General features: G+C 40.3%; 2 protein-coding genes across 6 annotated transcripts in view; one reads left to right on the forward strand and one right to left on the reverse strand.

The window, feature by feature from the left end:
* Window positions 1–14,266, forward strand: part of KCNC1 (potassium voltage-gated channel subfamily C member 1) — a 131,254-nt gene that overhangs the window by 108,528 nt on the left and 8,460 nt on the right. For 2 of the 5 annotated variants that reach the window (XM_074884308.1, XM_074884306.1), the window contains one exon: window positions 1,997–3,336. The exons of 2 other annotated variants lie outside the window; for them this stretch is intronic. In XM_074884308.1, the coding sequence (XP_074740409.1) occupies window positions 1,997–2,061 (65 nt within the window). In that variant the 3' untranslated portion in view covers window positions 2,062–3,336. Of the gene's footprint in view, window positions 1–1,177; window positions 3,337–14,266 lie in introns of those variants that run through there. One more of the 5 variants, XM_074884305.1, reaches the window with a different exon arrangement.
* The window catches only part of SERGEF (secretion regulating guanine nucleotide exchange factor), a 156,408-nt gene continuing 155,604 nt past the window's right edge, over window positions 13,463–14,266 (reverse strand). The window contains exon 11 of the mRNA XM_074884309.1: window positions 13,463–13,645. Coding sequence (XP_074740410.1) covers window positions 13,479–13,645 — 167 coding nt within the window. The 3' untranslated portion in view covers window positions 13,463–13,478. The remainder of the gene's footprint in view (window positions 13,646–14,266) is intronic.

Raw genomic sequence — 14,266 nt, forward strand, 5'->3', positions numbered from 1 at the left:
ATGCATCAAAGTTGATAAGGAATGAGAAAACTGGAAATCTCTCTCTTCAAATCAGTGTTTATCACTGGTGTACTGTATATAGTATATCATATAGTCAATATTTTAAAACTGCAAAGATTGTATGATGTAACCATACACTGAGTATGGAGTATAGAATTCCCATGTGCCATTGTATGATGGGCAATAGTTATAGTAAATGCCAGTTATAGATAGTGTATGTATTTATAAGTTTAAAGCTTATCATCAACAAAGATATAGTTGGACGACAAGACTTTCATATGAAAGTATATCCTCTAAAATTTACCTTTGTAGCAAAGCGTTTTACTTGATTCTGTATTGGATAAGCATTGGCCACATTCATTCAGCCTGGGCGAGGTCGGGTGGTTCCAGTGGATCAGGGGAACACTCCAAATGGCACATCCTTTGGGATGAGGAATGTATGGTTTTCACGATGCACTGCAACCGCCTCTCGTTACTGAATGAAACAGGGGCTGGTTGGCTAAAGAGTAATATACGTCAGCATATTGTTGGCCTGTTTGAAACACGTTGAGAGCATCTTAATTGTTGTTCCAACAGAATTTCATCCATAGTTTGTGCAACTCTCTGTACACTTGCTGAGCTGTTTACGTGCATGTTTGAAAAAGAAGGGGGGAGGGAGGGAGGGAAACAGTATGCATGCAATTTTGGGTTTGTTTTTTGTTTGGTTTTTTTTTTTAAATGCTGAGAACAAAGGAGTAGTATCTCTATAGCAACACAATAAATTTTATGGATTTTGCTGCCTTTTCCCCCTCCCGCCCCCAAAGATACCAGAAACCTTAATTTTGCCTGAGGTCAAAATGCATGAAGTGGAAGGGAGAGGTATGCATGAATGTATGACGGAGACATAGAAAATCCCTCCCACTGACACTTTTTTTTTCCACAGTACAACCATGTTGTTGCCTGTAGGATCAATAACATAGCCTGACCATCCTTGAGAAATGATGATTTTTTTTATATATATACATATTTTAAACTTGATCTGTACTTCAATGGCCTTCTGAGTCACGTTGCAAGCGATACTACTCTCGGCATGTCCATGCATGCAGATGCTATTGAACTGGCTACAATGTTGACCTCATTCTTAGTCCATTCTGTCATTGATCCAATGCTGTACTTTGCATTTTTCTTTTAAATGAAGGTTACGAAATGTCACGGAGCCTTAACAGCATAGCTGGCATAAGTGGAAAAGCGATAGGATTATCCTCAGTGTCTGCGCCCTACAGCTCTCCTAGTCCAGTGAGACGTTCTTGGTCTCCCATCCCATCTATATTGTAGCATGGATCAGTAGCAGAGAATGGTCTAAAAAGCTTTATTTTCAATTAGCCTATGCTATGTTGCATATAATCCAGGTGACTAAGTCTGAAGATGCAATGTCTCACAGTAGCACCTGCTGGGAACGGTGTTACTACTGATGCTAGGTGACAACACTCCTAAATAGCACTCAGATGACAATAGGCAGGCATTTACATAGTACTGGTGGGCCATACGCGCTGCATGGTATCAGTACATAGGATGAAGGGTAGATGCACCAGATAGTTTCCTTCCTGGTGCATCCTGCTAGTATATGCTTATTTTGGCTAATGGTGGATCTACTGGCTCTGTATGAAATGGGTTAGGCATTTAGTCGATGCTGAAACATGCCAACGATGGAAGATTTTGCTTTTCTCAGGATATTTTTGAGCCATAGGAACCCTGCAGGAGTTTGAGCAAACAAGCACAGTAGGATGAAACTTTGCATGGGCGCCTATTTTAAGCTGAAAGCAATACTCAGACACACTGTAGAGAGGTCTCAGTCTGGCTGACTGCATGGAAAAAAAAATCCTGTTGAAGAAGAATATGGCTGCCTCTGCATGTAGCTATTTCACCTTTTCCTCCTTCCTTTAAAACTAAGATGCCGAGCTTGATGTGAAAAGCGCAGGGAAGAAGCTCAAGTACTGATTGTATTCTTTACATGCAGATCTTTGCAAAGAAAGTCCAGTCATTGCTAAATATATGCCAACAGAGGCAGTCAGAGTGACCTGACAAGGCAAGATGGAGATGAACATTGATGGCTAATAAACATCTGTGTGGAACTGTGCAGGCATAGAAGACCTTCTCATTTGGACAAAGTTAACTCGCTCCATGCAGGTTTTATGGATGATTCTTCGTGGTTTTGGAGTTGTACTAGAGATGCAGGCTTTTTCTACGGCCAAAATGTAACAAAACTGTAGAAGATCCTTTTTTTTTTTTTAATCTATTTTTTTGTTCCATAGCATGAATTGCATGAAGACAAAAATTTAAAAAAAAAAAACAACAACAAAAACAAAAAAACAAAACCCAAGAAACACTGCAAATGTATGATTAAGGAGAAAAAAAAGCAAAGTTATATATTTTCTTTCAAAGCTCTTTACTTTTACATACATTGTTGTAGCCAAAATGTAAAACATTATAAAACTGTACATTTCTTTGCTATGGATCGCTTCTTTTTGTATACAAGATACAGAGTAATGGTTTTAAAAAGTGCAATCAGGCAGTCATCGGTCATATTGACCACGCCTTCACAGTTCATCACACCGACATGGAAATCAAGAACTTTAAATCCAACTAGAAGTGTATAAAAATAAGAAAACTTTTTCCTGTCTGTTTTTGTTGGCATGCTTGTGACACATGGGACCTTCCTTCGGACCTGACAGTAACAGCTGGTCTAGATTTAATTTTCCAGCTCTGGTTATGTTGTATTTTATTGATGTATAGATCCAACGTAAAGACCCTTCATAAATTGTTCATATTAAGTAATCAGTATGAATTTTAAACAAAAGAGGTGTTATTTTAAAACTGGGACTTATAGTACAAAATCAGGAAAATACTCAAGTATAAATGGTCTCAAAGTTTAAGAAACAAGACAACAGCATTGTATGCAATTTAGTACTGAGTAAAATGCATGCACAATGTTATGCAAAACAATTCTAGCATGAAATAAATTTTGTATCATGGTTTCAGTGCCTGCTGTATAGTGTAAAGGGGAATCCTTTTCTGAAGCGATCAGGGGTTTCCAGAGACTTGCTTCTAAAATCTTGAATAAATACAGTGTTCTCAACAGAAATGTAGGAGAAAAGCTTGGTATTGCTTTGGTTCTACAATGCTAATTTTGGTTAGTAGATAATAAATGAAGCCTGCAAACACTTGATACAACTGATGTCTGAAGAATTCACACCATTAGTAATTTTATGAGGGAAGATTAAAACCCCTATAATTATCTAGGTATCTTCCTTTTCCCTCCCCAACAATAATAAAAGTTTGTCTTTTTAGCTGACTAAATGAATTCAGTTTTTCTTACTTCTTTGGGCCCTGTCCTTCACTTGTTTTTCACTGAGCCACAGCAGTCTACCTGATATGAAACTCCGAAAGAAATCCAGGGGTCCGAGTCGCACTTTATTAGCCACACAAAACATGCAGCAGTAAGAACCAAGAAACACAATGAAATTAAATTTCATTTTAGATGCTGCAATGACAGCTATGGACTATATGTCAACAGCATTCTAGTTGCTCGAGCATTTTTGGTAAAGTACTTCTATAAGGAAGGATACACCTTTATCCTCATGTGAGGAACTTCAAAAGAGCTGGCAACATTCTAGGCAAGCTATGGCATCTGAGACTGCTAATGAGAATGGAAATATAAAAGAATAGTATCCCTATGGTCTGGAGGAAGTAGAGATTACACCCCAAAAAACAGAAGAAACACTCATGGCTCTGGTAAGTGCTAAATTATAAACAAAAAAATAACTGCAGCTGGACCTCGTCTTCACAAAACTCTACTCCAAAAGGAAAATCAAGGAAGACCTCAAGCTGTGTTTTAGGAACAGAAGAAAGGCTGATAATCTGAATTTGTACATAATTAGAAAACTTCTTTGTAGTCTTTGATGTAGCATTATGTACTTGATTTCTACTTCAGTTGTCTATCCTTTCTCCCAAGAACTATTTTTCTCCCACTGTTTCTATGGTGTTATTCTCAGCTGATAAATGGGCATTTTCTTACCTCCAGAAGTAAGATCCAGGTTAATCCAGGATCCAAAAGTTGCCTAATGAACTACTTTTCCTCTTATAATGTATTAAGAATCCAGAAATAGATTTATCTGCCCTATTTTTTATTTAACACTAACTCAAGGGCCCAGCATGAAGGCTTCTCAAATTCTCCATTACCATAAGGAATACTAACAATTCAGCCCTGTAAATCCCACGTAGGTCTTCCCCTTCCACTGTGCTTTGCATATATATAAGCCTTATCTAACAGGTTGGGTACACATGCCCTAAGGCAACTGTCATTCTGTGCTACTTTTTACATCTACCAGTCCCATTTTCATTTAGGTACTCCTCTCAGCTTATCCTGATTTGGGGTAACGATGTCTTTCGGGAGACTTCTATAACCTCTTCAGAAACAGAACAGCGTTTCCCATCCACCGTCCTTCAGGAGGTGCTCTAAAGTTTAAGGTCCATCTGACCCTGGAGTTTCCCTTGCACAACTGTGGCAGCTCTGACAACACAAGGAAAGACTGAGACTACTGGAAAATTTCAGGAGCTGTTGCACCAAATCCTGACACTGAATCCTAAGAGAAATTTACCACATCATCCCAGCTACCTTACATTTAAGGAACTTTTGCTGGGGTATTATGATTAAACCATTAATTCCTTCAGGCCTGCCCACTCCCACCACAGGAGATACATATCTTGATTAAAGCATTAGAACTCTGCATGTGGCTGGATTCTGACCTCAGGCTTGCAATAACACCACCGACTACTTCTGACTTCACACCATCGTAAGTAAGAGCAGAAGCATGTTCAGTTACACTCTGCCCGTTTCTGCTGGAATGAACATCCTGGTTTCTTCCTCTGCAAACTCAGCCTTTGGCAATGCACCTCCAGCTATAGGACCCGATGCTGGTCCTTCATCTGAACCCCCTGGCAATTAGTGGCATATTACTTGCTAACATGAAAAGCACACCTCAGCCACACCTTCTACACATACAGCTTTTCCTCTGACTGCATGAAGGTACTTGTTTTTTCTGAAGCAACCTGATGTGTCTCCACAACTACAATTTCAGACAGCAAGGATCTAAGAAGTGGTTTCTGTTCTCTCACTCCAACAAAAAAATCTAGCTAATACCATTGTGATAACAGTCAAGCGCAGCAGTCATTAATCTGGATAAAGTGATTTTTCACATAAATTGCTTTCTCTCTCCTTAAAGTTTCAGGGCCAAAAAGAAAATACATCACTGAAACAAATGGTTGCGAGGACAAATGAGCAGACTGAAATACAGAGGAGAGCAAGCAGGGCTAAGGCAAGAGCATTCAGAAAAGAACTGAGCACAGAGCTGCTTACAAAATAGACATCCTGAAGAAAAAACAAGTGCAGTTACTACCCTGTCACTTTGCATATCCTTTTCATAGTTTCAAAACGAGGCAGCCTGCTTCTCTGCTTTCCACATATATCCTGGAAGCACCTTTGTCTCTGAGCTCACAAGCTAACTTAACTTCATGAAAACATGCTTAAATTATGCACGTTATTTTTAAGTCACTCACTTGAGTCTGGGCATAAAATACCTGTCTGTTCACAAGTCCCAAAGCCTCTGCACTCATCTAGGACTGTAGGTGCAACATTTCACTCTTAAGGGAACAATATTTCAAGAACAATATTTGAATGCAAATTGAACTTCAAGTTAGAAAATGGATCCAGAACTGCATCTCTTGACTTTCTTTCCTTATCTGACAAAGTAAATGCTTTAAAACTAAGTATGTTCATCTGCCCCTACAGAAAGATATATTCCTTGCTTCAGGCTGACAAAAAGCCTGAAGTTTTCAACCCTCAGCATTCACTAGAGCATTGAAAAAACTTTACGCAAGTACCTAAGTATGTGTCTCCAAGTACCAAATATTAAGAGTGCGTGCTCCAAGGCTTCCACTGGTTTCTCTACTGCCCATGGAGCACAGGTTAGAGATCCCTTAGTCAGCAAAAGGCAGACTATTACAGTAATATTAGCTCAGCTATGACTCTTAAGGAACCTGCACAGCTTCTGGACCCGCAGAGCTTAGCAGGGACAACACAGCCTATGCAGAGGCTGCTGACAGTGAGTCACACCAGAACAAACGGGAGACGCATGGCTTGAGCCCAAGCAAACAAGCTCAGTAGGAGCCACGCTTTGCGGTGGTGGTGTCAGTGCAAGCGGGTGACTGGAGAAGAGGCGGCAGTAGCACAAGAGGTGGGAAATGAGGAGAAGGACACACGATGGGTCTGGAAAATGGGTTATGCAAATAGGAGGAAGGGGAGCATATGAGGAAACAGCAATCAGTGGCGAGGGGGAAAGAAGAGCAAGGAGAGAGGGAAGTACTAGCAGTGAGCCTTACCTAAAAAACCATCAAGGACCACTATCCTAGAAGGTAGAGCCTTGGCCTGAGACTCAGGAGACAGGAATTTTACTCCTGGCTCCACGGTGGACATGCTGGGTTACCTTGGTTGGGGCATTTCAATTTTTTGTGCCTCAGCTTCTGTTTCCCCTTTTTAAAGTGTTCTGAAGTCAAAAGAGGAAAAGCAGTATCGAAGTAGGAATAGTTATTACATCTAGTCAGAATTAAGGCACCAGGGGAGAGAAACGTCTCTCCATTATTTAAAATATGCCATGTTTCCTTGTCTGCAGAAGAGCACAATGCCCCTATAGGAATCCCTTTTCTTTTGTACTTTAAAGCAGAGGATTATTATAGAAAATGATTAAGCGCCCACACAATTAAAATGACAGAGCATCTTCATTACTGATTGGCAACTCCTCTGCTGCTCTAATTTAGGTACCATGTCTTCATGCATTCAAATCAGTAAAAACAAAACAAAAGCTAAACTCATTGGACATCTGTAGCAAAAAACTAAAATCATGTCAGAACATTAAAAATCTCCCAATTCTTGGCCCCACTTCTAAATATAAAAAAAATGTAAAAATGCAGACTCTTACAGCAAGGTGTTCACATACTCTTAAAAGATTATGATGATCAGGGAGTACTGGAATCATATTGAATTGAAATTCTGCAGTTTCACTGACAAAGTCTTGATCCCAAACCCTGCAGACAGAACTCTCCCCCCAAGATTGCACTGTATCTGAATAACAAGGTGGTCCATAGGCAAAGCAACCTGGAAATAGATGAGAAAGATGAAAATGAATTGAGAGGCTAGCCAACACAGGAACTGGACTTAGACTCTACCCCCTCCCAACCTGAGAGGCTTGTCTGAAAATGAACTGAAATCCAACATGTCACAAAATAAAAATGCCTGAGGAAGTTTTGCAAAATAATCTTCACCTCTGAACTTCCTCATCCCCACAGCCAGCTTTGATTCAGGAATAATTACTTTGTTGCTCTTGTTTCTAATCAAGTTGAAAAATGTGTTTTCCCAGTATTCTAAATTTATGTTTCCTCACTCTCCCACAAGGTAACATGTGGTTCATCCAGGTCATGATTCAAATACAGAGACTGTTTTCATTGCTGAGTATTTTCAGTCACATACTCTCCTTCCACGTTCTACAGAGTTATTGATGAGTAAAAACTGCTTCTGAATTAAAAATAGGTGAATGCAGAGACAACTGATGAAGGAATCTGAACAAAATGCACAAAGGGGCTAACTTGCCTTACTTCAGTCCCTCAACCTCTAAACAGGTTACAAAATAACAACAGCTTCATACATTCAGTTTCTGCAAATTAACTTCAAAGGCACATATGGTAAACACCTCTCTTCACAGTTATTTTTTGGGACATTGAACCAACAGAAGGCCATTTCCATACAACAAAGCATTTTAATTCAAGGCTATTAAATCATTCTTTCCAACATGAAGCAAAACATCTAAGACCAGCATTTATCAGGAATTAAGAATAGCACAAAGCTAAAAGAAAAGGACAAAGCATGTAGTACCTCTTTTTCTGCACGTAAATCAACAGCTTGATGTCCAAGTGGAGAGCAGTGATGCGTGGTGTTCCTCAGGGGTCAGTATTGGGACCAGACTGCGTAACATCTTGGAGACATGGACAGCGGGATCGAACGCACCCTCAGCAAGTTTGCTGATGACACCGAGCTGTGTGGTGCGGTCAACACACTGGAGGGAAGGGATGTGCCATCCAGAGGGACCTGGACAGGCTGGAGAGGTGGGATCGTGCAAACCTCATGGAGTTCAACAAGGCCAAGTGCGAGGTCCTGCACATGGGTCGGGGCAATCCCAAGCACAAATACAGGCTGGGGGATGAGTGGATTGAAAGCAGCCCTGCAGAGAAGGACCTCGGGGCATTAGGGGATGGAAAACTGACTATGAGCCAGCAATGTGCGCTCACAGCTCAGAAAGCCAACAGTGTCCTGGGCTGCATCAAGTGTGGCCCCTTGAGGGAGGGGATTCTCCCCCTCTACTCTGCTCTTGTGAGACCCCCCCCCTCCCTGCAGTGCTGTGTCCAGCTCTGGGGCCCCCAACATCAGAAGGACACAAACCTGCTCGAGGGGGTCCAGAGGAGGCCACAAAGATGATCAGGGGCTGGAGCAGCTCCCCTGTGAGGACAGGCTGAGCGAGTTGGGATTATTCAGCTGGAGAAGAGAAGGCTCTGGGGAGACCTTATAGCGGCCTCCCAGTTCTTAAAAGGGGCTACAGGAAAGATGGGGAGGGACTCTTTATCAGTGAGGGTAGGGATAGGATGAGGGGTAATGGTTTTGAACTGAAGGATTTAAATTAGACATAAGGAAGATATTTTTCCCTGTGAGGGTGGTAAGACACTGGCACAGGTTGCCCAGAGAAGCTGTGGCTGCCCCCTCCCTGGAAGGGCTCAAGGCCAGGTTGGATGGGGCTTTGAGCAACCTGGTCTGGTAGAAGCAGGGGGGTTGGAACTAGATGATTTTTAAGGTCCCCTCAAAAGTTCAAGTGTCCAGTTATCTTTGTGTCAACTAGAGTTTTCAGCAATTTCAATGTAAGCTCCACTTTTCTACTGGGCACATTTTTAAGTGCAATCAAAACCACACAAGATGATTCTCTACCACAGACTGCATCCAATCCCAGCCTTTGGGAAGGAAGACTTAGTTTTCCACTTCAGTATTTAGTTCTTCCCTTTACAGAATTTTCAGCTGCTCTGAACTACAAGCTGGTAGTAAATACCACAAGCATGACTCAAATACTGATGAAAAATTCTGAAGCCTTTTTTAAGAAAATATCTAGCTAAAAGAAAAAGCACAACACTTGCTATATGCCGTAAAAATACCAAAATTACTGAGAGAACACAGGGGACTTTTTGGTGAAAACACCACAATTTCAATGATAAAGATCTGTCATAATCTTGATTTCTAATACAGAGAAAAAAAGTGGAAGTCGCAAAATTACTTAAGTCTTGTTTAAATCAGATTCAGAGTTCATGAAATTTAATGGAAAGAATAGTAAGTACTTGATTAAGTGCTGGACTAGGTCACAGGCCTGATCTAAAGATTTTTGATTCTGGAAGGTGAGAACAGGTGTTGTTGTTCCAACTGAAGAGAACTGGAAATTTCAAGATGTTCTATGAATGAGAAAGATAAACCATTGCAGGTCAATAATTCATATTATTGCTAACAAATGGTGGGAGACAGGGAATAACAACATCTAAGAAATAGAATAGCTTGTCCCTCATCTCACTCCCACCATACTGGCAGGCTGCAATGCTGCTATCCTTGCGTGATTATTCAGTCTTCATGATCTGTATCTTGAATCTGTCTTCCCCCTCCACCCTCCTTTTCCCCTATGATTTAGCTAACTACATCAGGCTCTCTACTGCTATTCATTACATGTTTTTCCATGGTCACCTTTCTCCATTCATTCAAACTGATCTCCTTCATCTGTTTTCCATCCTCAAGTCTTATATGACTCAAAAAATGTCATATAAAGCAAAATCAAATCACATTCTTCCCCTCCTCCTCAATTTCTCTGTGCTCAGCCATGTAGCCAAGCAAACCTCTTGTCACTCATGCAGAAGTACCTTTATGGCAGTTGCAGATGGCAAGAACTAGTCACCGACAGGACCGACAACATGCAGATAGAGGAGGGAAGCCAGTGTCATGTAAGAAGTGGTGACTGGGCAAATGGGAAGAAAGGCAGGACTGAATTCTTCTTTCAAATGAATGCACTTCAAATACAGGGTTCAGCATTCTAAGCAGAAAACTATCAAGTCACTCAGGAATGCTACACAAAGTCAAATAACATCAGTGACTGCTAAGCAGCCTGAACAAATCCTCCAAAAGATAGAAACTTCTGACACAACACACACATCTTCCTACCAACGTTCTTTAAAATGGAACAGGAGTGTCTTGCACTGGTGCACATGGAGGTTGCATGAGTAACAACTGTGGATCTCCTAGGACTTCACATAACAAGAAGTACACACAAGTTTCCTTTCCCCCTCCACCCAAGAGCCTGAAAGCTCTCTGGACTGAAAGTCAACAGTTCACAACTTGTTCTCCAGCAAAGCTGTGATATTAAGTTCACCTTTTCCCCCTCATGAATGACAGCTCATTGATAGGTTTGCTTATGTTCAGAAAACGGGAGGGGAGAGCAGCTGCACAGACACTAGCTTACCTTGTTCCAGTGTTATATATATTACAAACCTTGTCAGTTTGTTTGCATCTGAACGTGAATGTAGAGTGTTTACGTAAAAGACTTGCTTTGTTTAGCACTGAAGACCTGCATAAAGAAATCCATCTTTGCATGCACTGCAGAAGCACTGACATAGTACAGGGACTCTACATTTTGCCTTGCACAGACTGACCTTCTCCATCGGACATCAAGAGGCAACAGTCACTAAGCTCTGGACACCAGCAAGGAAGGGTGTTTCTTCACTTGATTAGGAGCTTTTCACCGTGTGCTCCCTTCCTTGCTGATTTTGTACAATGTTTTATTCTGCAAACAAAGCACACTGACATACAAAACAGGGCATTTACTTCTGAATGAATGAGCAACAACTTGTTTTTGACATTCAACCATGTACCATCTACAATGAATTATTATTCACTCTTCATACTACAGCAGCATCTAGAAGTCCTGACTGATGACAAAGCATTTAGTATGTCAAGCTCTCAAGACAAGTCGTTACTTTCCAAAGTTTTCGATCTATATATGTGAGACAAAGGAAAGAAAATTCAGTTCTCACCCTTTCAAAGATGAAGATCAGATGCAGATGTGAAACACAAAATCAGGACCAAGAACAAACCAAAGTACTCCTTCCTTTCCTCCTTATCACCCCAAATCATTCTTCGCATTTCCAAAAGTGTGTTCGTGTTACAGATGTGAATAAGTGAATAACATTTCAAATAACCAAGTTGCATTTATTTGTTACATAATTTGTTGGGTTCCTCTGAAATGAACTGCAGAATAGCACACACAGTCAAAATATGCTCAGTACAGTAATCCCTATGTTATAGGGCACACATACTACCTGTGATTAATCAAGAAACAGAATTATTTAGAGGGTATGATTACTGAAACAAGATATATTTATTTGGTACACAGACTTTAGAGGAGAACAAAGGTAGAAACCTCAGACACAACTGCCAAAAAGAGCATGAAAAACTATTCAGTGTGTATAATAGAGAGGCCATGGTATCTAGAAAAGGGCACTGAGGAGTCCATGAATAGCAGCTTTGATAAATAACAAGTGCAAGAGGTCACAGCCCAGAACAGCATATTGCCATGAAGAACCACAACTAACACATGGATTAGAAAAACCACTTTACAATAGAAGTCTCAAATCTGCACTTTTGCAGAGGACCAACTAGATTATTCATACAGATTCTTTCAGTATCTGTAATACAGCTGTTATAATCAGCTTCATAGTCAGTTCAAGCTTCTCATCCACTAAACAGAAAAAGAAAATGCCTTTGAAAATTAGGCCATAAACTACAACTGCTGTAAAACCAAGGGGGGAAAAAAACCCCCTCGCACAGCCCATATTACCACCTTAATTCCTTCCCCCCATGTGTTAGTTGATACATCATTAGAAAGCCTTCCTGTCCTTTTCCCTAAGAGCCTGTCTCTGAGTAATTTTTAATTCTGCAAGGCTTCTTCCCTGGCAAGCCTGCTTTAAAAACTAAACCCCTGTTTAGCAACACTAGGTCTCATTAAAAGGTGCATTTACCACACAGTAGTATTCTCTATATTTAGAACTTGAAATGCATCAAATACCACAGCAAATGTAACTATCGTGGGTGGTAAACATCCAGTTTAATGGCATCCACTGTATTTGTGTGAAACACAGTTTTATAAATAGCTTCCAAAATTCTGCTCAACATAGGCAGCTAATAATATCTGAATATATTTTGCATTTTTTCATTTCTCCTATCAAGACAAGTGTTAGGCCTACATTCTCTGCCAAGCACTCACCTGGAACAAGTACTGTGGGCATGCTCAGCTGGGCTATGAAACAGATGTGAAAACTAACCTGAAATTATCAGAGGCATTCTGGTCTGCCTTTTAGGCTGGAGAATTTGTAAAAACTTCCTCTTTAGATTTTGATGTCTTCCTATTCAAAGGCAACTGGAAACACAGGAGCTATGTTGGATCAAACTGTTCTCAACAGCTACAACTGACTTATGCCCTTTGACAAGAACTTTTCTACTGTTTCAGAGATCTCTTAGAAGTTCTTCTTCCCTGAGCAGTAGCTTCAGAAACTTCAGGTTTGGTCTGCAAGTTAATGATAATTCATGCAGATCTGCATCCCTGTAAATCTATAATAAACTGATGTCTGGCACAGAAGATAATTCCTCAGAAATATTGTTCCTTTCACAGTTTAATCAAGATATAGCTAGTTCAGAAGGGCCTCATCTTCCCCTTTTGCCAGCCTTCTAAATTATATCTCTTTTTTTAAAAAATCCTAATCTTCTGTTTAAAATGTGTGTCTGCATCTATTTATGTTCACTGGCATTTCTCTGTGATGCAAACTGGATTTTCTGAGATGCGGGGAGCTCACAACTTCAGCAGAAGTTGGCAGGCACAACACATGCTCATCACGACATAAAGATACCATAATAAAAGACCAGAAGGGGCCCTATGTCTCCACCTTCTCAGACGATTTCCTCAGATTGAATTTATACACCAACAATAAGCGATTAAGCACTTGGTTTCTTCCTCAAAGACTTCTCAGAAGAACAAGAAAAAGTAATTCTTTCTTCAATAGTATTGCATCAAGGCAAAATGTTTGTCATTCTATCTGCGGGTAAGAAAGTAAATCCCTGTGAAAAGGACCCATGAAACAATTTTTAAAACATTACAGTTTCCTATGCATACTTGTTCCTTTTAGTCTTAAAAAAAACTTCTTCTGCACTTTCCAACTATTGTGTTAATCATGGGCAATCCTCTTGTACCACTTCTGAGCTGCGCAATCCAAAGATGTCTGTCTGCATCCATGATGCTGTGATTTCAGGTGTGCCAAGTCTAATCTGGAGTTTGACAAAGAGCCATGGAATGTCCTGCCCCGCATCCAATTAAGATCTGTTTTGCATAAGCAAGAGCTTTGACTGGCTTCGGGACATAAACATTTGCTTCTGTGCCATCACCACACATCCCATGCTCGTTCCATCCCCAAGAGAAGCACTGGCCACCTAAAAGAGAGCATACAAAATACTGAATAAAGAAAGACCACAGAAACACAACAGCTTTGGTTAGTTTGAGGGAGCAGATTTGTCAAGTCTTCTTCTAATTAGGTTCTAAGAAATTCTGCTTAGGTGGGAACAATGTTCTGGTTCTCTTGAAAATGTAAATAAACCCAAATGAATTACTCTCTATCTTGTTCCATATTGTTAACAACATGAGAAAGATTAAAATAACAAGGACATTTGAAAATCACTTAGTAAATACATGGTTCAGTACTTATACAGAGCCCACAGAAATCTCTCGCCAGTTTAAGGACCTTCCCTGAAATCATGTGGAATCCCTGTCTTTCAAGTTCCCCCTAGTAAGCAAAACTATCACAAACCAAGGCCAGGAACTTTAGCAATTCACAGCATGATCTGTAGGATTGGGGAACACAGAATTACAGAGCAGCCAAATTACATTTCAGTCCTACTTTCAAGTTCTCATCTCGCCTTTTTCCTTTAAATACAAGTCTCCGACAACTTGCCTTACCTCTTCTGCTTGCTTTGACATCATTTCACTGCTTTTATTATCCTTATTTTCCCTCATTATTATTTATTTTTGTAACATCTACTCTTTTATATCTCAAA

Source organism: Strix uralensis, chromosome 15 (assembly GCF_047716275.1).
Source record: "Strix uralensis isolate ZFMK-TIS-50842 chromosome 15, bStrUra1, whole genome shotgun sequence".
Taxonomy (NCBI): Eukaryota; Metazoa; Chordata; class Aves; order Strigiformes; family Strigidae; genus Strix; species Strix uralensis.